Source organism: Tupaia chinensis, unplaced genomic scaffold, assembly GCF_000334495.1.
Source record: "Tupaia chinensis unplaced genomic scaffold, TupChi_1.0 Scaffold000215_1, whole genome shotgun sequence".
NCBI lineage: Eukaryota > Metazoa > Chordata > Mammalia > Scandentia > Tupaiidae > Tupaia > Tupaia belangeri.
The window spans coordinates 2,910,744-2,930,149 of NW_006159690.1; the positions used below are offsets into that span (position 1 = coordinate 2,910,744).

General features: G+C 36.7%; 1 protein-coding gene across 1 annotated transcript in view; it reads left to right on the plus strand.

Annotated features, from left to right (window-relative positions):
- Positions 1-19,406, plus strand: part of EFCAB7 (EF-hand calcium binding domain 7) — a 71,412-nt gene that overhangs the window by 28,459 nt on the left and 23,547 nt on the right. Inside the window, exons 8-10 of the mRNA XM_014587485.2 lie at positions 4,149-4,258; positions 13,398-13,555; positions 14,626-14,759. Coding sequence (XP_014442971.1) covers positions 4,149-4,258; positions 13,398-13,555; positions 14,626-14,759 — 402 coding nt within the window. The remainder of the gene's footprint in view (positions 1-4,148; positions 4,259-13,397; positions 13,556-14,625; positions 14,760-19,406) is intronic.

The window sequence follows — 19,406 nt, forward strand, 5'->3', positions numbered from 1 at the left end:
TTTCTTACTGAACATGGTAAGGGAATTTTCTCTCACCCCATTTTTTTCTCCTTCCTAGAAATAGAAATTTTAAAAGTTTTTACTGCATGTATTGTTATGATACTTAAAACATTTGGTAGATGATATTGTATATATATATATTTTTTTTTTTCTGAAGGGCGCATGCACTCACCGGAGAGAAAAAGGGATGAAAAGTGAGAAATCACCCCACAGGGGGTACGGCCATGCCAGTCCCTTCTCCTCAATTCTCCCCTCTAGATTTTGGGCACACATGCATATGAGCCCAGCTTCTTTTCCAAGTCACCGTGTCTAGGATTGGAAACTTGCACTTGGCTATGTGGGATCCAGCTGACATGCCCTGAGCAGTCTCTGTAACTGATACTTTTGAATGACAATTATAATAGTTATTAGTGTGAAGAGTCAAGATAGTCCTGAATATTTAGTGTAATTGTTCATTCTCTTCTTATTAAGATTCCTTTATTAATCAAATATTTATTGGGAGCCTTATATACCAAGCATCAATTCAGGTGTTTAGGATGTATATGAGTACAACAAAGACAGAAATCTTTGTCCTCATGAACTTATAGTTTAGTGGAAAAATCAATAAACAATAAGCATAATGAATAGTAAGTGACATGGTATATTACAAAGTAATAGTGCTAAAGGGAATAACTTTGAGGGAAAGGGGGGTTTTAAATACTGAGAGAATTGAGTTTCCATTGAAATGGAGTTGTTAGTGTATGCTTCATTAAGAAAGTGACATGTGAACAGACTTAGAAAGAGGTATATCAATTTTCAACTATGGCATTGCCATCTCTGTGGGGGTGACTTTTCACCTCCCCTGTCTGGTGAGCACATACGCCCTATAGGAAAACAAACAAATACAACAGAAACTACCCCCGAAAACTTACTGGTTTAGAACAATTAAACATTTGTTTGCTCATGAATCTGTAGTTCTTCTAGACTGTTCTTTTAGTATGATCCAGGCTTGACTTTCTCTGTAAGCCTTGCTCACGCAGTTGTGGTTAACTACAGATAGCTGATGGTTGGGTTCTTCTGGTCTGGGCTAGTTCTTTCCTATATACGGGGTCTCAGCTGGGAAAGCTTGACTCTGCCAATGATCTTCCATTCTCCAGTAACACACGGGGTCCAGTAAATGAACTTGTTCTCATGCCATTAACAAGGATCTGAATAAAAAAAGAAGTAGAAGCACAATAGGACCTCCTGAAGTCTGTGCTCAGAACTGGCATCGAGTACTTCTGCTACATTCTGTTGTCTATAGTGTGTCACTAGGCAAGTACAGATTCATAGGATGGGGAAATGGGCCTGATCTCTTGATGTGGAACTGTGAAGTCACATTGCAAAAGGCTGTGGATACAGAAAGGGAGGGCCATTCTTGGAGTCTTCAGCAGAAGGCATGGGAGTAAACTCTGTAGGGTTAGTGGGGATGGAAGGGATGTGTGAAGGGCGGAGGAGGTGGCAGACATTCCACATAGACTATTGTGCAGAGGCTCAGAGGTGAGAGCGTGCTGATAGTAGAAGAATGGAGGCTAGAATTTCTGAGTAGGAAGAGAATAGTAGGAGATAAGACAGGGATGGACAAGGACAAAATCGAATTGTGTTGTTGTGTTTTGTTTTTGCCATAATGAAGACTTGGTTTTTGCTCAGAGAATTTGAGCTTTTACCCCTCATTTCTTTTTTTTTTTTTTTCCGTTTTCTTTTTTTTGGAGAGGTTTTTGCACATGCGCTCACCAGACAGACAGAGACAGAGAGACAGAAAGCGAGAAATCACCCCCCAAGGGCAATGGCCATGCTGCAATCCCTTCTTCTCCATTCTCTTCTCGGGATCTTGTTCACACACACACACACACACACACACACACACACACACACACACACACATGCCCGGCGTGAATTTAAGGCACCAGGTCTGGGACTTGAACTGTGATCGACTACATGGGAGTCCAGCGACCTAGCCATTACGCTAACTGCTGGTCCCACCCTTCATTTCTTAAGAGATCTTTTCCCCCATGTCTGTGGTCAAGATTTTCTCTTTGAGTTTTCAGCACTTTGGATGTATCTATGTGTTTTCTTTTTGTTGTTGAAGCTATTGTTTTTTGCTATTTTTCCTGTTTGGAGATTTGTAGCTTTTTTTTTTTTTTTATCATTTCGAGAAAATTCTTCACTTATATTTCTTCAGATATTTCATCTACCCTCTTTCTTCTTCTACTTGTATGGCACCTGACATCTCTTCCTCTCTTGCTCCACCACAGGTAAGCCAATGCCTGCATCCCATCTGTTCTTGGAAAGGTCTGTTTTTCTTTGAATTTTAGGCTACCTAGTTGCCCTGTGACTCTCAGCTTTGATGGGTTCAAGAAAAGTTATGATTTTTGTAGTTTATCCACATTTTGTTATTGTTAAGGTAGGAAAAAATACTCTTCTCTCTATTCTACTAACAGGATTTTGAATAGAAAACAGGACATAGTCTGATTTATATTTTAATAAGGGCAGTCAGGTTGTTATATTGAAAACAGAGTGAGGGATACTCAGGAAAAAAGGCAAGATGTCCAGCTGGGATGCTATTGCAGAATTCTAGGAGAGGACTTTCAAGAAGATGCTTTGAGTCAGGGTATAGTCAGAAGAAAGGGATGGTAGAGATACTGGACATATTTTTGAAGGTAGAACTATAGAATTTCCTGAGGACTGGCTTTTTTTAAAGAATTATTTTATTTAACTTTATTTACATATTTATTTATTTTAATTTGACCAGAGAGGGACACAGAGAGAGACAGGAAGTGAGAAAGCAAGCCTGCAGGTCTGGGACTCAGACCATGGTTGGCCATGTGGAAGTCCTGTGGCCCTAACCACCATGCCACCTGTCAGCCCCATGAGGACTGGTTTTGATATATGAGAGCAGAGTTTCAGGATTTTTGTCTTGAGGAATTGGAAGAAATGAGCTACCATTAACTGATAGAAAGGAAAATATAGATGAAAAGGTTTTTTGGAGTCAGGTGAGTTCAGTAGTTAAGGTTTCAAAATAGTAAATTCAAGTGGAAATTTCAAATAGGCAGTTGGATGTAGGGTCTCACATTCAGAGGAGACACAGGAGCTGGAGATGTAAATAATGGTGTTGTGTACTCTTGTGCTCTACCACAGGTAAGTCAGTGCATAACATCCTGTTGCCCTGAAATGGTCTATTTTTTCCTTGGATTTCAAGTTGCTTCATTGAAATATGCTTTATTACAAATGTTATGATGATTACATATAAAAATGGGATGTGGGGGCCAGCAGGTGGTGTAGTGGTTAAGGCATTGGACTCTCATGTGCTTAACCACAGTTCAAGTGCTGGACCTGGATGCTTAAAATTCACACCAGGCATGTGTGTGTGCATGCCCAAGATCCCGAGAGGAAAATGGAGGAGGAGGGATTGCAGCATGGCCACCCCCGGGAGGTGATTTCTTTCTATCTCTCTGTCTTTCTGAGTGCACATGTCCTATAGCAAAAAATCTCTCTGGTGAGTGCACATATCCTATAGCAAAAAATGTCTCTCTCAAAATAAAAAAAAGAATGTGTGTTTCTAAAAAAAAAATTGAAGTGGGAAAAATAAATCACTACCTTCTTGTTTAAATAGAAAATACTGATTTCTTCAACATATATCTAGATGATATTTTATCCTGAATGTTTAAGTATCAATAATTCTCATCATGTTTTATAATATTCATGTTGTTTCTTTATTTAGAAATATAAGACTTTCCTTTGCTTCTAAAGGCTAGATTACAGCCTTTTCATTTTTGTGTAAAAATATAGCAAATATAGCATATATATATATATATATATATATATATATATATATAAATAACATAAAGATTTTTATCTTGTGTCAGAAAAGGGGGGTAAATAGTGATTGCTTTTTTAAAATAATTATTTATTTTAATTCTATTTATTCATTTATTTATTTTAATTTGACCAGAGAGAGATACACAGAGAGAAAGAGAATGTGAGAAAGCAAGCCACCACAGGTCCAGGACCCTAGCCATGATCAGCTCAGCCATGCGGGAGTGTCCAGTGTCTTAACCACCATGCCACCTGCTGGTCCCCATGATTGCTTATTTTATGGTGTGTGATTTTATTTATTTGTTTGTTCATAGGAAAACCATCTCCTTGGTTATCCATTGACACTGCCTTATATATTCTTAAAAAAAATGAGAGCCAAGCAAATCTACAGCTTGTGGGTTTTACTGAACTACGAAATAGAGAAGTATACATATTTACTTTCTAATATTTAACTATATATAATTAAGTCAATTTTGGGAAAAATAACTTCTATCTCTTTATTGAAAGTTTCTTTCTTTCATGAGAGAGTGTATGTGAGAGAACATATGGAAAAACAGACAGGCATCTTTGACAGGGTCCCATCACACTGCCATCCTCTTCTCCCAGCCCTCGAGCTAGCAAGGATCTTGGGCCCAGTGTGTTTTAGGCTGAGCAGAACCTGATCCCACAGTCAGCTATGTCACTGCCAGAACTGCTAATCAGTTTGCTTCTGTCTGCACAAATGCAGCTGAGCCTATATTTATTTTATTTTTTAATTTTTATATTCTCTTTCCCAATTAAGCCATACATACATACAGTATTTAAACTCTTACATACATTATATATGTTGCACTAATCATGAAGGACTTTTTCTTCATTGAAATTTATTAAGAATCAAGTATCGGGACCAGCACTTAGCGTAATGGCTATGTCACTGGACTCCCATGTAACTGACCATGGTTCGAGTCCCGGATCCGGTAGCTTAAACTCACACCAGATGCATGTGCTTGTGTGCCCAAGATCCCGAGAGGAGATTGGAGGAGAAGGGATTGCAGGGGGTGATTTCTCACTTTCTGTCTCTCTGTTTCTCTCTGTCTGGCTAGTGCACGTGCCCTATAGCAAAAACCTCTCCAAAAAAAAAGGAAAAAAAAAAGAATCGAGTATCGATTGGCAGTCTTGGCTTCATAGCTTATAAATTGTATGACATTGCGCTTCACTTTCCTTTGCCCTCATGCTTCACATGTGAACATTTTTTTCATTATACTCAATAAAAAATATTGATGATAGCAGTCCCCCCCTCTTCCAAATACAGGCAATTCAAGACTTTGGAAAGTTGCTCTAGATGTTTGTCTTACTTATACTGCTACTGCAAAACACAGAAACTTTGAGATTACTATCCTCAGGCTTGACTTATATTATGGGGTTCAAAAATAGATTGATATGAAGAAATGCTTTTAAATGTTTTTATATGTTGCCCATGGGGTTCTTCTGATCTTTTCTAATTATATATTTACTCAGAGGCCAAATATGTGAGGCAGATACATAAATGTGGCTATTTATTTTATGAGGACTACAAAATACATCTGCTACACAACAACAGAAATAATACTATTCAAGGGCTTACTGCAATATCATATTTAATCTTTATATAGGCCCAACGACAGACAAACATTTCCCTGATGGAATGTTATATAAAAGTCTTTATTGTAGGCTTCCTAACAGACAAGAATAGTTATAGGCAAGAAACAAATAAAATGGCAGAAGTTAATGTTTTGACTAAATTCTTCTTCAGAACTGACTATGAAGTTAAGTTCAAGATAAAGCATTGTCTAAAACCACTAGCTTTTCCCATTTTGTTTTGGGTAAAATGACTTTCTTATGAGATTGCATGTGTAAAAAAGTTAGTACATAGCAAGGTTGTAATAAAGTTTGAATGAGTTTCTGCTTACCTCTTTACTGTATAGGCTTCTGCTCATCAGTAATGTGTCATAGTTATAAAGGATTTTTTTATTTGTGTTTTTAGTTTCACAATTATTTTCTTTAAGAAGAGTTTTATGCCAATGACAAACCTTCTATTTGCGATCCACAATGGCAATTCAAGGTCTTATGTGAGGTAAAGGAAGTTCATGAGATAACACATAGTAGGATGCAGTAAGAATTGTTCTTTTTAACTTCTGGCTATCAGTCTACATCTGGCCAGTGTAAAAGATTATGGTCCCCTAAGGTTGAATTGGTAAACATTTAATCTTTAAAATAATCCTCAGTTATATTGGATTGTTTCTTGCATCAAAATAGGATATGAGGACCTTAGAATGATTATGGTTCCTTTGACTCATCAGGACCAAAAAAGGCCTGAACTCAGAATTCAAATGAGCTACTTTATTTTGTATATGAATCTCCAGGATGACCTAAAATATACTTGGGGTTTGAAGGGAATTTGGGGGCATAATACCTGAAGGATTCCTTTGGGCTGGTATGTGCTGAAGGTCAAATAGCTGTTTGCTTAGTATTGGACTCAGCTAGAAAATGCTTAGATTTAATGTACTTGACAGAGACAGCCCTCTGTGTGTATAGGAAACCTCTGGACTCAGAAATCTTTTAGGAGGTACAGAGAAAGATAGCATTTGCTCTCTTTTATAAAATAGGAAAATAAAATGTTTTCCTGTACAAATGTCCTGATATTTACAGGAAACAAAATTTTATACAAGGCAGGTTTATATGGGATTCAGCATCTTGTTTTATAAGTCTGTATTACATTAAAAAAATAGTTAAATTCCAGTGCTTTTTTCTTTTTCTTTTTCTTTTCTCTTTTTTTCTTTTTAGAGAGATTTTCGTTATAGGCGCATGTGCTTGCCAGAGAGACAGGAAGTGAGAAATCACCCCGCATGGTGGATTGCCATGCCATAGTCCCTTTTCCTCCATTCTTCTCTAGGAATCTTGGGCACACATGCATATATGCCCAGCATGAGTTTTAAGCCTCTGGGTCTGAGCCTCAAACTGCAGACGACTACAGTGGGAGTCTAGTTGTGACGTAACCATTATGCTATCTGTTGGTCCCAAATTCCAGTACTGTAAATTCATACAAACAGTTAACTCTTCTAAAATATATTTAATTTTTATTTTATGTTGTTGAAATCTGATTTAAAAATCATATTTATTATATTTTAAAGAATTATTTTATTTAACTTTATTTATTTACCTATTTAAATTTGACCAGAGAGGTAAAGGGTGAGAGACTGAGGGCAAGAGCCAGAAAGTGAGACAGCAAGGCCACCAGGTCTGGGACTCAAACTGTGGTTGGCCATGTGGGAGTCCAGTGCTCTCAACCACCATACCACCTGCCAGCCCCCTAAGTAATGTATTTATGTTTGAATCAAATATGAAACCACAACCTGGAATGTTATTACTTTTTTTTTTAAGGAGTTCAGTGTTTATTTTAAACAAAAACATCCTAAGATTTATCTCATTGCTTCCTGTTGAAGATATCTGCATCAAAAACATTTTTGAAGATTATTAAGGAAGATTTAAAAGCAATGTAACTTCTTACCTGTTACAGTTTTAGGAATTTGCTTAAAAAATATGGGGACCAGCAGATGCCATAATGGTTATGTTGCTGGACTCCCACATAGTCAACTCTGGTTTGAGTCCTGACCAGGCGGCTTAAGGCTTACTCTGGGCACGTGTGCTTGTGTGCCCAAGATCTCAAGAGGAGAATGGAGGAGAAGGGATTGTGGTGTGGCCTTCCCCACTGTGGGGTGCTTTCTTGTGTTCTTCTTTGTCTCTCTCTTGTTTCTCTGTGAGCACACATGCCCTATAGCAAAAACCTCTCTCTCAAAAAAAAAAAAATATATGCATATATATGGAGGCCAGCTATGGTTGTATAGAAATAGTGTATCATTCTACAATGCTGGATCCATATGGAAAACCAGTTTGGTTCCTACTAATCTGTACATACTGAAGGCATTATGTGTGTGCCTGCAATCCTGGCTGACTAGGAATGCTGAGTGGAAAACTGCAGCATGAGATCTTGTTGAGAGTACATGTGTGTATCTTTCTCATGAAGAAATAAATACATAACCTTTTTTATTTCAAAATTTGTATTTTCTTATTTACACTGGATTGTCATACATCTTTATGGCATACAAGATGGGTTTTTCAAAGCATGCAGGCAGTGTGTGATAATCACATCAAAGATATTATCATATACATCATTTTCAACAAAGAACCTTACATTCTTGGGTCTGTTAAGTGCTTTTTTTTTTAAGCTACTCTCAATTGTCCCCTACCCCCCATATCTACCTCTCTCTCATACAGTCTTTGTTATTATTCTTGCCCTTACCGGTATTCACTCTTCAAATCTTCCAATTTTTGCCATGGAATGCAGATATTCAGTAAATATTGAGTGAGGATATACACTGTCTTCCATAGTCTGGCTTATTTCACTTAATATTAAATCTTCTATATTCATCTGCTTTGTATCAAATGACAGAATCTTGCTGTTATTTTTTTTTTAATTAATTTATTTAATTCCATTTGTTATTATTACTATTTTTCACTTGATCAGAGAGACACACAGAGAGAAAGGGAAAGTGAGAAGCCAAGCTGCCAGGTCCGGGACTCGAAATAATGTCGGCCATGTGGGAGTCCAGTGCCCCAGCCACCACACCACTTGCCGATCCCAAGTGTTCCTGTTCTTTATGACTGAGTACTATTCCATAATGTATATGTGCCACATCTTTTCTTTTTCTTTTTTTTCTTTTTTTGGAGTGGTTTTTGCTATAGGGCATGTGCGCTCGCCAGACAGAGACAGACAGAAAGACAGAAAGCAAGAAATCACCCCCCAGGGGGGATGGCCACGCTGCAATCCCTTGTCTTCCATTCTCCTCTCGGGATCTTGGGCACGCACGCACACGCGCCTGGTATGAGTTGGAAGCCACCGGGTCTGGGCCACAAACCGTGGTCGACTACATGGGAGTCCAGCGACATAGCCATTACGCTAACTGCTGGTCCCAGTACCACATGTTTTCAATTCACTTATTAATTTTGGGCACTTAAATTGAGTCTGAGTCTTAGCAGTTGTGAATAGTGCTGCAGTAAACGTGAATCTACAAGTGTCTTTCTAACTGTTTTCCTGTCTTTTGAGTAAATACTAAGGAGTCGGATTGCTGGGTCAAATGGTAATTCTATTTGTAAATTTTTGAGGAATTTTCATTTTGTTTTCCATATTCGCTGTACTAATTTACATTCCCACCAAAAGTGCTGGAAGGTTCCCTTTTAATTTCAGCCTTGTCAGCACTTTTCATTCTTTGTTTTTGTTTTGTTTTATTTTGTTTTCTTTTAATCATTCTTTGTTTTTTTGTTTTTTTTTTTGCTTTTTTTTTTTTGGTTGTGCTCATTCTGACTTGTATTAAGTGATATCTAATTGTCATTTTAATTTTAATTTCCCATATGAAAAGAGATATTGAACAATTTTTCTTTTTTTTGGCAATTTGTATGTGTTCCTTGAAGAGTTGTCTGTTCAGGTTGTTTGCCTATGTTAAAATTGGTTTATTCATTTAATGAGAAAGAACTGCTTGAGTTTTCTGTATATTCTGTTGATCAATCTTTTATCTGAAGTAGTTTGCAAATTTCCTCCCATTCTGAGGGTTGTCTCTTTATTGTTTCCTTTGCTGTGCAGAAGTTTTTTTTTAGCTTAATGTAATCCCACTTGTGTATTTTTAGAATTGTTGCCTGCATTTTGGGGATCTTATTTAGGAAATCTTTGCCTACTCCAATCTCTTCATGTGTTTCCCCTGTATTTTCCACAAGTAGTTTTATAGTTTGAGGCTTTACATTTAGATCTTTGACATTTTGAGTTGATTTTTGTTAATGGTGAAAGATGGGAGTATATTTTTATTTTTCTGCAGATGGATATCCACTTTTTTCAGCCCCATTAGCTGAAAAAACTTTCTTTTCTCCACTGGATTGTCTTGTGCTCTTTGTTAAAAATAAGTTTGCTGTATGTTTTGAGGTTTATTTTTGGATTCTCTATTTTTCTCCATTGGTGTACATGCCTGCTTTTGTACCAGAAGTATGCTATTTTGATTATCACAGTTTTGTAGTATATTTTGAAGTTGGGTACTGAGATGCCTCTACTTTATTCTTTTGCACAGTATTGACTTGTGATACTTGGTCTTTTATGATTCCTGACAAATTTTATGACTGGTTTTCCTATTTCTAGGAAGCACGTCACTGGTAATTCAATTTACATCAAATTTCTAAATCAGTTTGGGTAGAACTGACATTTTAATTATATTGCCTCTTCCAATCCAAGAACAAGAGATAGCTATCCATTTCTTTGTTAGACTATCCACTTTATTTTTTCAGTTTTTCATAGTTGTCCTTGTAGAGGTCATTCATTTCTTTGATTAGGTTTATTTCTAAGTATTTTGTATTGTAAGTATTTGTGTGTGTGTATGTGTGTGTATTTTGTAAATGGGATTTTTTTTATTCTGCCTCAGGCTGTTCATTGTTGGTGTCTAAAAGCACTATAGATTTTTATACATTGATTTAATATCCTGCCACTTTACTGAATTTATCATTTCTAGGAGGTTTGTGTGTATGTGTGTGTATATTGTTTTGGATTTTCTATGTATATAATTATGTTTTCTGCAAATATGGACAATTTCACTTTATCTTTTTCTATTTGAATATGTTTTATTTTACCCTGTTGTCAGGTTGTATTGGCCAGAACTTCCAGTAATATGTTGAAAAGGAATGGAGAAAGTGGACAACCTTGTCTTGTTCCAGTTTTTAATAGGAAAGCTTTAAGTTAGTTTCTCCCCATTCAGTACGGTGTTAGTTTTGGGTTTGTCATATATGGCTTTTATTGGATTGAGAAATGTACCTTCTCTACCTACTTGTTATGAGTCTTAATCATGAAGGAATTTTATTTTTTGCATCAGTTGATATGATTGTTTAAAATAATTTGGTTTTTATATTTCCTTCTGTTAATGTGATGTACTACACTTATTATTTTGTGTATGTTGAATCATCCTCATTGAGCTTAAGACCAGGTTGCCTCTGCTTCCCTGTTGTTCCTGGATGGGTGAGGGGCAAAATGGTGTCACCACACAAGAGGCAGCAGTTCCTACCTTCTATGTCAGGGACTGCAGGAACCAGATAGTGGTCCTTCAAGGCTGTAGCATTCCCTCTCTTTCACTGCAGCCTGGACTGGAGTACCTGTTGATGAGCTAAGGCCAGGCAGTATCTACTTCCTCCTTCTAGCTCTGCTATCTTGCTCTTTAGATCTAACAGACTTTCTTTTACATATTTGGGTGCCCCAATGTTGGGTGCCCCAATGTTGGGTGCATACTTATGTTTGTTATATCTTCTTTGTAAATGAATCCCTTTAATATATAGTGTCCTTTGTCCCTTTTTACAATTTTTATCTTGGTATCTATTTTGTCTGATATCAGTATTGTGACTCCAGTCTTTTTGTTTGGTTTCTATCTGCATGAATGACTTTGACCAGCATTTTACTTCTGATCTATGTATGTCTTTATCAATGAGGTGTGTTTCTTGTAAGCAGTATATAGGGCTTTCTTTTTTTAAATCCATTCAACCAATCTGTGTCTTTTAGTTGGAGAATTTAATCCACTAACATTTAATGTTATTATTGATAGGTGCAGAATTTTCCCTTGCCATTTTATTGGTTATTTTCTTAATTGTTTTGTGTTCTTTTATTTCAATTTTTCTCCCTTTCATGTTCCTCATGTAGTATTCTCTTAAGTATTTCTTGAAGAGCTGGTCTAGTGTTGGTAAACTTTTTCACTTTTTTTTTATCTGAGAGTAATTTTATTTCTTCTTCCCATTTGAAGGATAATCTTGCTGTGTATGTTATTCTTGGCTGAAAGCTTGTTTTTCTTTTAGAATTTTCAATGTGTTCTTATTCCTTCTTTGGCCTGTGTTATTTCTGTTGAGAGTCCTGAGGTTAATCTTATGGGCTATCCTTTGTACATAACTTGATGTTTCTCTCCTGCCATTTAAAACATTTTGTCTTTGTCTTTTGCCAGTTTGGCTGTAATATGCTTTATAGAGAATCTTCTTATGTTAAATCTATTTGGTGTCTTTTGTATTTCCTGGAGATAGATGTTTATATGTTTATCTAGATTTGGAAAACTTTTTTTAATAAAATACATTTTATATGTCTTTATCCATCTATTTGCCTTCCAGAATACCTATTATGTGGATATTCAGTTGCTTAATAGTGTCCAGAATTTCCCATAATTTTTAATGATTATTTCTTTCTTTTTCTTTTTTTTTTTTTTTTTTTTTTGGTGGCTTGGATTAAAAAGGGTTTTGTCTTGAAGGTCAGAAATTTTCTTCTGTATGCTCTAATTTGCTGTTAATGCCTTTGAGAGTGATTTTGATTTCTGGTATTGTATTGTTCATCTCCAGAAATTCTGTTTCATTCTTTTTTAGGGTTTCTATTTCGTTATGAGTTTCTTCCCATCAAATCATAAAATGACTTTCTTATATCCTAGAATTAAGCCTTTGGGCTGTGGAGGTGGTAGCAGCTGGCTCTCCTCTCAGGCAGTGACCATATTTCTTGTGACTTATATCTATTTCTTTGGTCCTGCAGCTGGGGGCTGAACCTGGGAGGCAGAGTCACATATGGGGTGCTGCAGCATCATGGGGCAGCTTGGTGACATGAGACTACTAAACTGAAAATAAAATAAAAAGAACTGCATCTAATGGTTTTGTACTGGAGTTACTATTAATAAAAATAATTTGTGTTCAGCCTGGTGCCACACTCAGTGGCAAATTTAACTATAATACTGGATGCTACATGGTCGACTGAGAACTCAGATTCCCAGATCAGCTTGAAAACAATGGGTGCATGTGTGTGTGCCCAAGAACCTGAGGAGCTTGGGAAGGGAATCATGGCATGACAAGAACCTACTGAGTGTGCTTTTTTCTCTCTCTTTCTCTCATGTGCATGCACATACTCTCTGTCATGAATAATAAATAAACTAAAAAATAATAATAATAATTTGGGACCAGCAGTTAGCGTAATGGCTATGTTGCTGGACTCTCATGTAGTTGACCACAGTTTGCGCCCTGGACCCGGTGACTTAAAACTCATGCCAGGCGCGTGTGCGTGCATGCCCAAGATCCTAAGAGGAGAATGGAGGAGAAGGGATTGCGGCATGGCCATCCCCCCTGGAGGGTGATTTCTCACGTTCTGTCTGTCTCTCTCTGTTAGACGAGCGCATGCGCCCTATAGCAAAAACGTCTCAAAAAATAATAATAATAATTTGAAGGGACCAGCAGATGGCATGGTGGTTAAGGAGCTGTACACCCCTGGACCTGGTGACTTTCTCTCTCTTTCTCTCTCTCTCTCTCATCAAATTAAAATAAATGAATGTATATATAAAATAATTCTTTAAAAATAATAATTTTAAGCCTGTAAAAAATGGGCAGAACTATAATAGTACTGGTGAATATTGAGTTTTAAAATTTTTGAAAGTTTCTTTGTTAGAAGAAAGATTAAAAGTCATTCAGACTATGGTTATCATTTTGTTTAATTATTTTGGGAAAAGGTATTTGGATGGACTGGTGAACTAGGACCTGGAATTTACTGGTTAATTCCTTCCACAACTGGCTGTAGGCTGAGGAAAGAAATGAAACCCATAACAGAAGAAGCTCAGCTTGTGTATAGAGATGAAACAGGGGAATTATTTCTTACAAAGGAATTTAGGTAAGTTCTGTTTATTAAGTTTAGAACTATAACATCCACTGGATATATATTAATAGCTTGTCGTTCTCCCTTTCATTTGGTCAGCTTCCACCCCAAACCTCAGATTCTAATTCAATAACTAAACTCTTGTGACAACATGGATGAACCTGGAGCACATTATGCTAAGTGAAATAAGCCAGGCACAGAATGACAAATACTACGTAATCTCACTTATACGGGGAGTCTGAAAAAGGAAACTCATTGACTCAGAGTAGAATGGTGGTTATCAAGAGCTACGAGTGGTTGGGATATTGGGAAGATGTTGAATAAAGAATATAAAATTTCATTTAGACAGGAGGAATAAATTCAGGAGATCTATTGTACATTTTGGTGATTGTAGTTAATAACGATGTATTATATATACTTGAAAGTTGTTGAGAGGGTAGATTTCAAATGTTGTCACCACAGGACAAGGTACGTATATGGGATAATATGTGTGTTTATTAATCTGATTTAGTCATTTAACAGTGTATGTGTCAAAAAAACATGTAGTACACCATAAATATAAAGAAAAAAAAAAGGCATACTTGCTAGGCACTCACAGGTCTACGATTGTCATTTATTTCTGGTTCCTACACATTTGGCAAGTCAGTGTTAATCACATATCTACCAACTTCTCCCTCAATAAACACTGCCTTTAGAAACAGATCCTGCTAATTGCTGTGTTGATTTAGATAACTGTCAAATATGAAATCCAAAACTTAGGTAGTTCTCATATTTTCCCTCACCATAGAAGTACACAGTAAAGTTTGGCTGCAGTTAGAAAGGAAAAAGAAAGTAGCTAAAAAAGGAAAAGAGAAGAAAGGAACTGATACTTCATTCATTGCATTCCTACTATGTTGAAATATCTTGGTGGCTTTACAAGCTTTTTGCCTCATGTGATCCTAGACTGAACCAAAACTGCATTTAGATATATCTTATAGTTAACAAAAATTGCTCAATGCCATGTTATTAATTCCTTTGAAAAATTATTCTCCTAGAAACCTTCTGTTACCTTAGAGGCAAATACATTTAGATTTTTATAATTTTAGGTCAACTTTATCAGATATATTTGAAGTAATTGATTTAGATGGAAATGGTCTTCTTAGTCTTGAAGAGTATAATTTTTTTGAATTGAGAACAAGTGGTGAGAAATGTGATGAAGATGCTTGGGCCGTCTGCAGAGGTAAGCACTTTTCTTTTTCTTAATGTATGAGAAATATTTATTTATTTATTCATTTATTTATCTCAGCCTTTAATCTCTGGGAAGTAAGAGGTGAAACTTTTCCTCTATGTATTATTACAGCATTTAAGACAGTTTAAGGGAGGTAGCATTGTTTTCATATCATAAAAAGTTAAAAAAAACTTATTTTACTTAAACTGATATTTGTATAATACTAAAACTATAGGAACTTATAAATGATTTAATTATACTTTCGTAATTTTAGCCTATACACTTTGGGGCTTAGAAGATAAACTTTGTCCTAGCTCTTGATACCACTGGGCTTGAAGTGGTTAAGAGCCACGAACTGTGACCAGAAGAGGGCAGCAAAGATCTAATGAGTGCTTTTTACTAAAAAATTAAGAGGTTTCCAGGAAGTTGCTTATACTTGTTAAGAAATTTTAAACTTTTTTGTATTTGAATTGAATTAAGAAAGTCCATCCATGGAGGCATTAAGGCCCAAAATGCCAAGGTAGATGAGGAAAATCACAAGAATGAAGCAAAGTCAGATGTCTCTTAGAAGGAGTCTGGGAAGAGAATAGGGCCTCATATTGAAGCCCAGGACTACAGGTTCAATGGGGAAAGCCAAAAAGCAATAGCCATGGTTGGCAGGTGGTGTGATGGTTAAGGCACTGGAGTCCCACATGTCCGATTGTAGTTCGAGTCTCAGACCTGGCAGCTTACTTTCTCACTTTCCCTCTTTCTCTCTCATTCTGTCCCTCTCTGGTCAAATAAAAGTAAAAATAAATAAATAAAGATAAATGAAATACTTTTTTTGGGGGAAAAAGCAATAGATGACATAACAAGAAGTCTGGGATATCAGAATGTAGTCAGGAGATATGAATTCACGTATGCTGTCTCTTGGATCTTCAAATGGTCTAAGTTTGCACAGTTAGTGAGCCTTGATACATCAGTTCATCCAAATAGCAAATAGGATAGAAATGTAATATTATTATGAAGGATTTTTTAGTATGTCTCTTTTTAATGAAAATTTAAATAATATAGTCAATTACAAGAGATGTACATAGATATGTTGCAGAAGGTGCATGTGTTTGCCCGAGAGCGAGAAAGAACTCCCCTCCCCTTTCAGAGAGATTTTTGCTATAGGAAATGTACACTTGATGGAGAGACAGAGTCAGGAAGCAAGAAATCATCCCCTACAATCCTTTCTCCATTCTCCTCTTGGGATTTTGGGCACGCATGCACATGCACCGGCATGAGTTTTAAGCTAGGTCTGGGACTCTAACTGCAATCAACTACATGGGAGTCCAGCAAAGTAACCGTTATGCCATCTGCTGGTCCTGAGAAAGAAGCCCTCATTGAGGTGTGTCCACACCTCCATTTCTGCATCCCATTAGGATTTGGGGACTCACATACATATACCTGGCATGTCTTTCTTTTCTTTTCTTTCTCTCTTTCTTTTATTTTTTTTTTATGTAGAGAGATTTTTGCTATAGGACATGTGTACTTACAGGAGAGACAGAGAGACAGAAAGTGAGAAATCGCTGCCCAGGGGAGATGGACACTTTACAATCCCTTTTCCTTCATTCTCCTCTTGGGATTTTGGGCATGCACATACATATGCCTGGTGTGAATTTTAAGCCACTGGGTTTGGGACTCAAACCACAGTCCACGACATAGGGGTCCAGCGACGTAACCATTATGCCATCTGCTGGTCCCCATCTGGCATGTTTTTCAAACCTTCTCGTCCAGGATGCAAACTGTGGTAGTCTATGTGGGATCCAGCTACACACAGAGCTTAACCTCTGTGCTATGGGGCTAGCTCCCAAAATATATATTGAGTCATAATATTAAACTTTGACTAATAATATTGATAATATATATTATATATAATATATAGATTATTACCCATAAGAACATGTAATCATCTTATAACTTTAGTGATATAATACTTTGATTCTCTATTTGTTGACTAGAGCACATTCTATAAGTGTGAATCATAATTAGGATTTTTATGTAGTTAACTTGTTGATAAATAAAATTCTATTTTAATAATTTAATTAAATTAGCAGTGTTGATAGCTAGCATTTTTTTTTTTTTTTGGTAGAGGTTTTTGCTACAGGGTGTGTGCACTCACCAGAAAGACAGAGAGAGACAGAGATATAGAAAGCGAGAAATCACCCCCACCAGGGGAGATGGCCACACCGCAATCCCTTCTCCTCCATTCTCCTCTTGGGATCTTGGGCACACATGCACACGCACCTGGCGTGAGTTTAAGCCGCCAGGTCCAGGACTCGAACTGGGGTCGACTACATGGGAGCCCAGCGACATAGCCATTATGCTAACTGCTGGTCCCAATAGCTAGCATTTTTTGAAAGCTTACCATATGCCAGGTGCTTATCTAAGTATTTCTATATATCAACTCTGTGAGGTAATACCATTATTATTCTCATTTTACAATAAGGCAATAGAATCAAAGAGGTTAAGTAACTTGACCAATGTTACATACAAATTTTCAGTTTTCAAACTCAGGAAATCAGGCTCCAGAATATTAAAAACTATCAAAAAGTGTCCAAGAATGATTGACTTAAAAGATGATTTTGGGGGAGGACCAGCTCTTAGTGCAGTGGTAATGCAATGCTCTACAGTGCTGGACTCACCACATGGGAAGGTCCTGGGCTCACCTGCAGAGGTTTGCCCATGTCAGCTGTGCATGCACGTGCCTGCTGTTCAGGTTGGCTGAGGCTTCAGGTCAGCCACGGTGTGAAAACCCTGTTGGGGTTACCTGTCTCTTTCTCTCTCTCTTTCCCAGTCTCTCACTCTCTGTTGTGGAAGAAATAAACAAACAGAAACAAAAAAACAATTTGGGAAGCCAGCAGGTAGCATGGTGGTTAGGGTGTTGGACACCCACATGGCCAACCATGGTTTGTGTTCTGAACCTGATTACTTGCTTTCTCACTTTCCCTCTCTCTCTCTCATGAGTACATGTGCCCTATAGCAAATTTTAAAAAAATGATAATAGTGAATAAAATCAAATAAATAATTCTTTAAAATATTTAGGGGTAATATTTCCCTCACCATTATTATTGGTTCATCAGGAAGGTCATGACATATTTTTCTGTGCAAAAATGCATTATGACTTTTTCAACTACTCAATAATAATTCTGCAAAGAAATGGGAGCATTTTTTGGCTCAGCCCTGTAGCTCAATGGTTAAGGGAACTGGATCTCACGTGGCTGACCGCAGTTCGAATCCTTACCCTAGCAGCTTGGAAAACATGCCAGGAACATGTGCTTGTGTGCCAAAATCCCGAAAGGATGGAGAAATGGAGACGGCATTACAGTATGACCGTGCTCCATTGGGGTGTGTTCTGTCCCTCTCTGTCTCTCTTTCTCTGTTTCTACATCTCTGTCTGGCAAGTGTATATGCCTTCTGGCAATTAAAAGAAATGGGAGCGTTTTAGTTTGTGAAATGCTTGTTTTTTTTTTTATATGTAATATTTAACTCATCCTTCCTCTCAAATAGTAAGAAAATACATTATTTGTCTGTAAGACTCTTTTATAGTTCTTTTAATTTAATTTTTTAAATTAATTAATTTATTAATTTTTACATTTTTCCACAATAACTTTACATATCAAAAAAAAAGTTCTGCTCATACTCCATAGTTCTTGACAGTTAATAACTTTCAAAATCTCAAAATACTGAATTTTAAAGATAATGTTCAAAATATTTCTTATAATTTTGTATAATTTTTTTGTGACTCTATAACAGCAGAAACAGTATGGCTTTAAATATTTTTGAGAAAATATTTACATGTTAGCTACTCAAATTGTTGAAAAGCAAATGCCCAGCACACTAGTCACACATAAACCTTCTCAATTCAGCCCTGCCTACCAAGTATTCTGTGATCAGTCTCTTTTTCTTCCTTCAAAGTCTTTTCAAGATAATCCTCTGTCTTTATTTTTAATTTGTTTGTTAATAGACTTTATTTAGGGGGACAGAAAAACGTAGTAGAAAATATAGAGACCTCCCATATATCCTTTACCACCCAAAGTTTGCTGTATTATTAACATCTTGCATTAGTACGGTACAATTGTTTAAATTGCTAAGCCAATATTGATACATTATTATTAATTAAATTTCATAGTTTATATTAGGGTTCATTCTTGTGTTGTACAGTTCTATGGGTTTTGACAAATAGAAACGTTATGTATCTACCATTGTCACGTTATATCCTGTAGTTACACTACCCTAAAAATCTCCTGTGCTCCATCTATTCATCTATCTACTTATCCTGCCAAACCCCTGGCAACCACTGACCTTTCCTCAGCAGTTTTGTCTCTTTCAGAGTATCTATAGCTTGATAACCCATTTTTCTTTATTGCTGAATAATGTTCCGTTGTATGAATGGACCACCGTTTATCTATTCACCTATTGAAGGACATTTTGGTGACTTCTAGTTTGGAGCAATTATATATATAGCTGCTGCAAACACTAACGTGCAGGGTTTTGTGCAGATGGAAGTTTTCAACTCATTTCAATTCAACAATTGCTGAATTGAATGAGACTTTTTAGCCTTGAAAGAGTTGCCAGACTACAAAGTGTCAGTACCATTTTGCATTTCATCATCAATGATTAAAAAATTCCTGC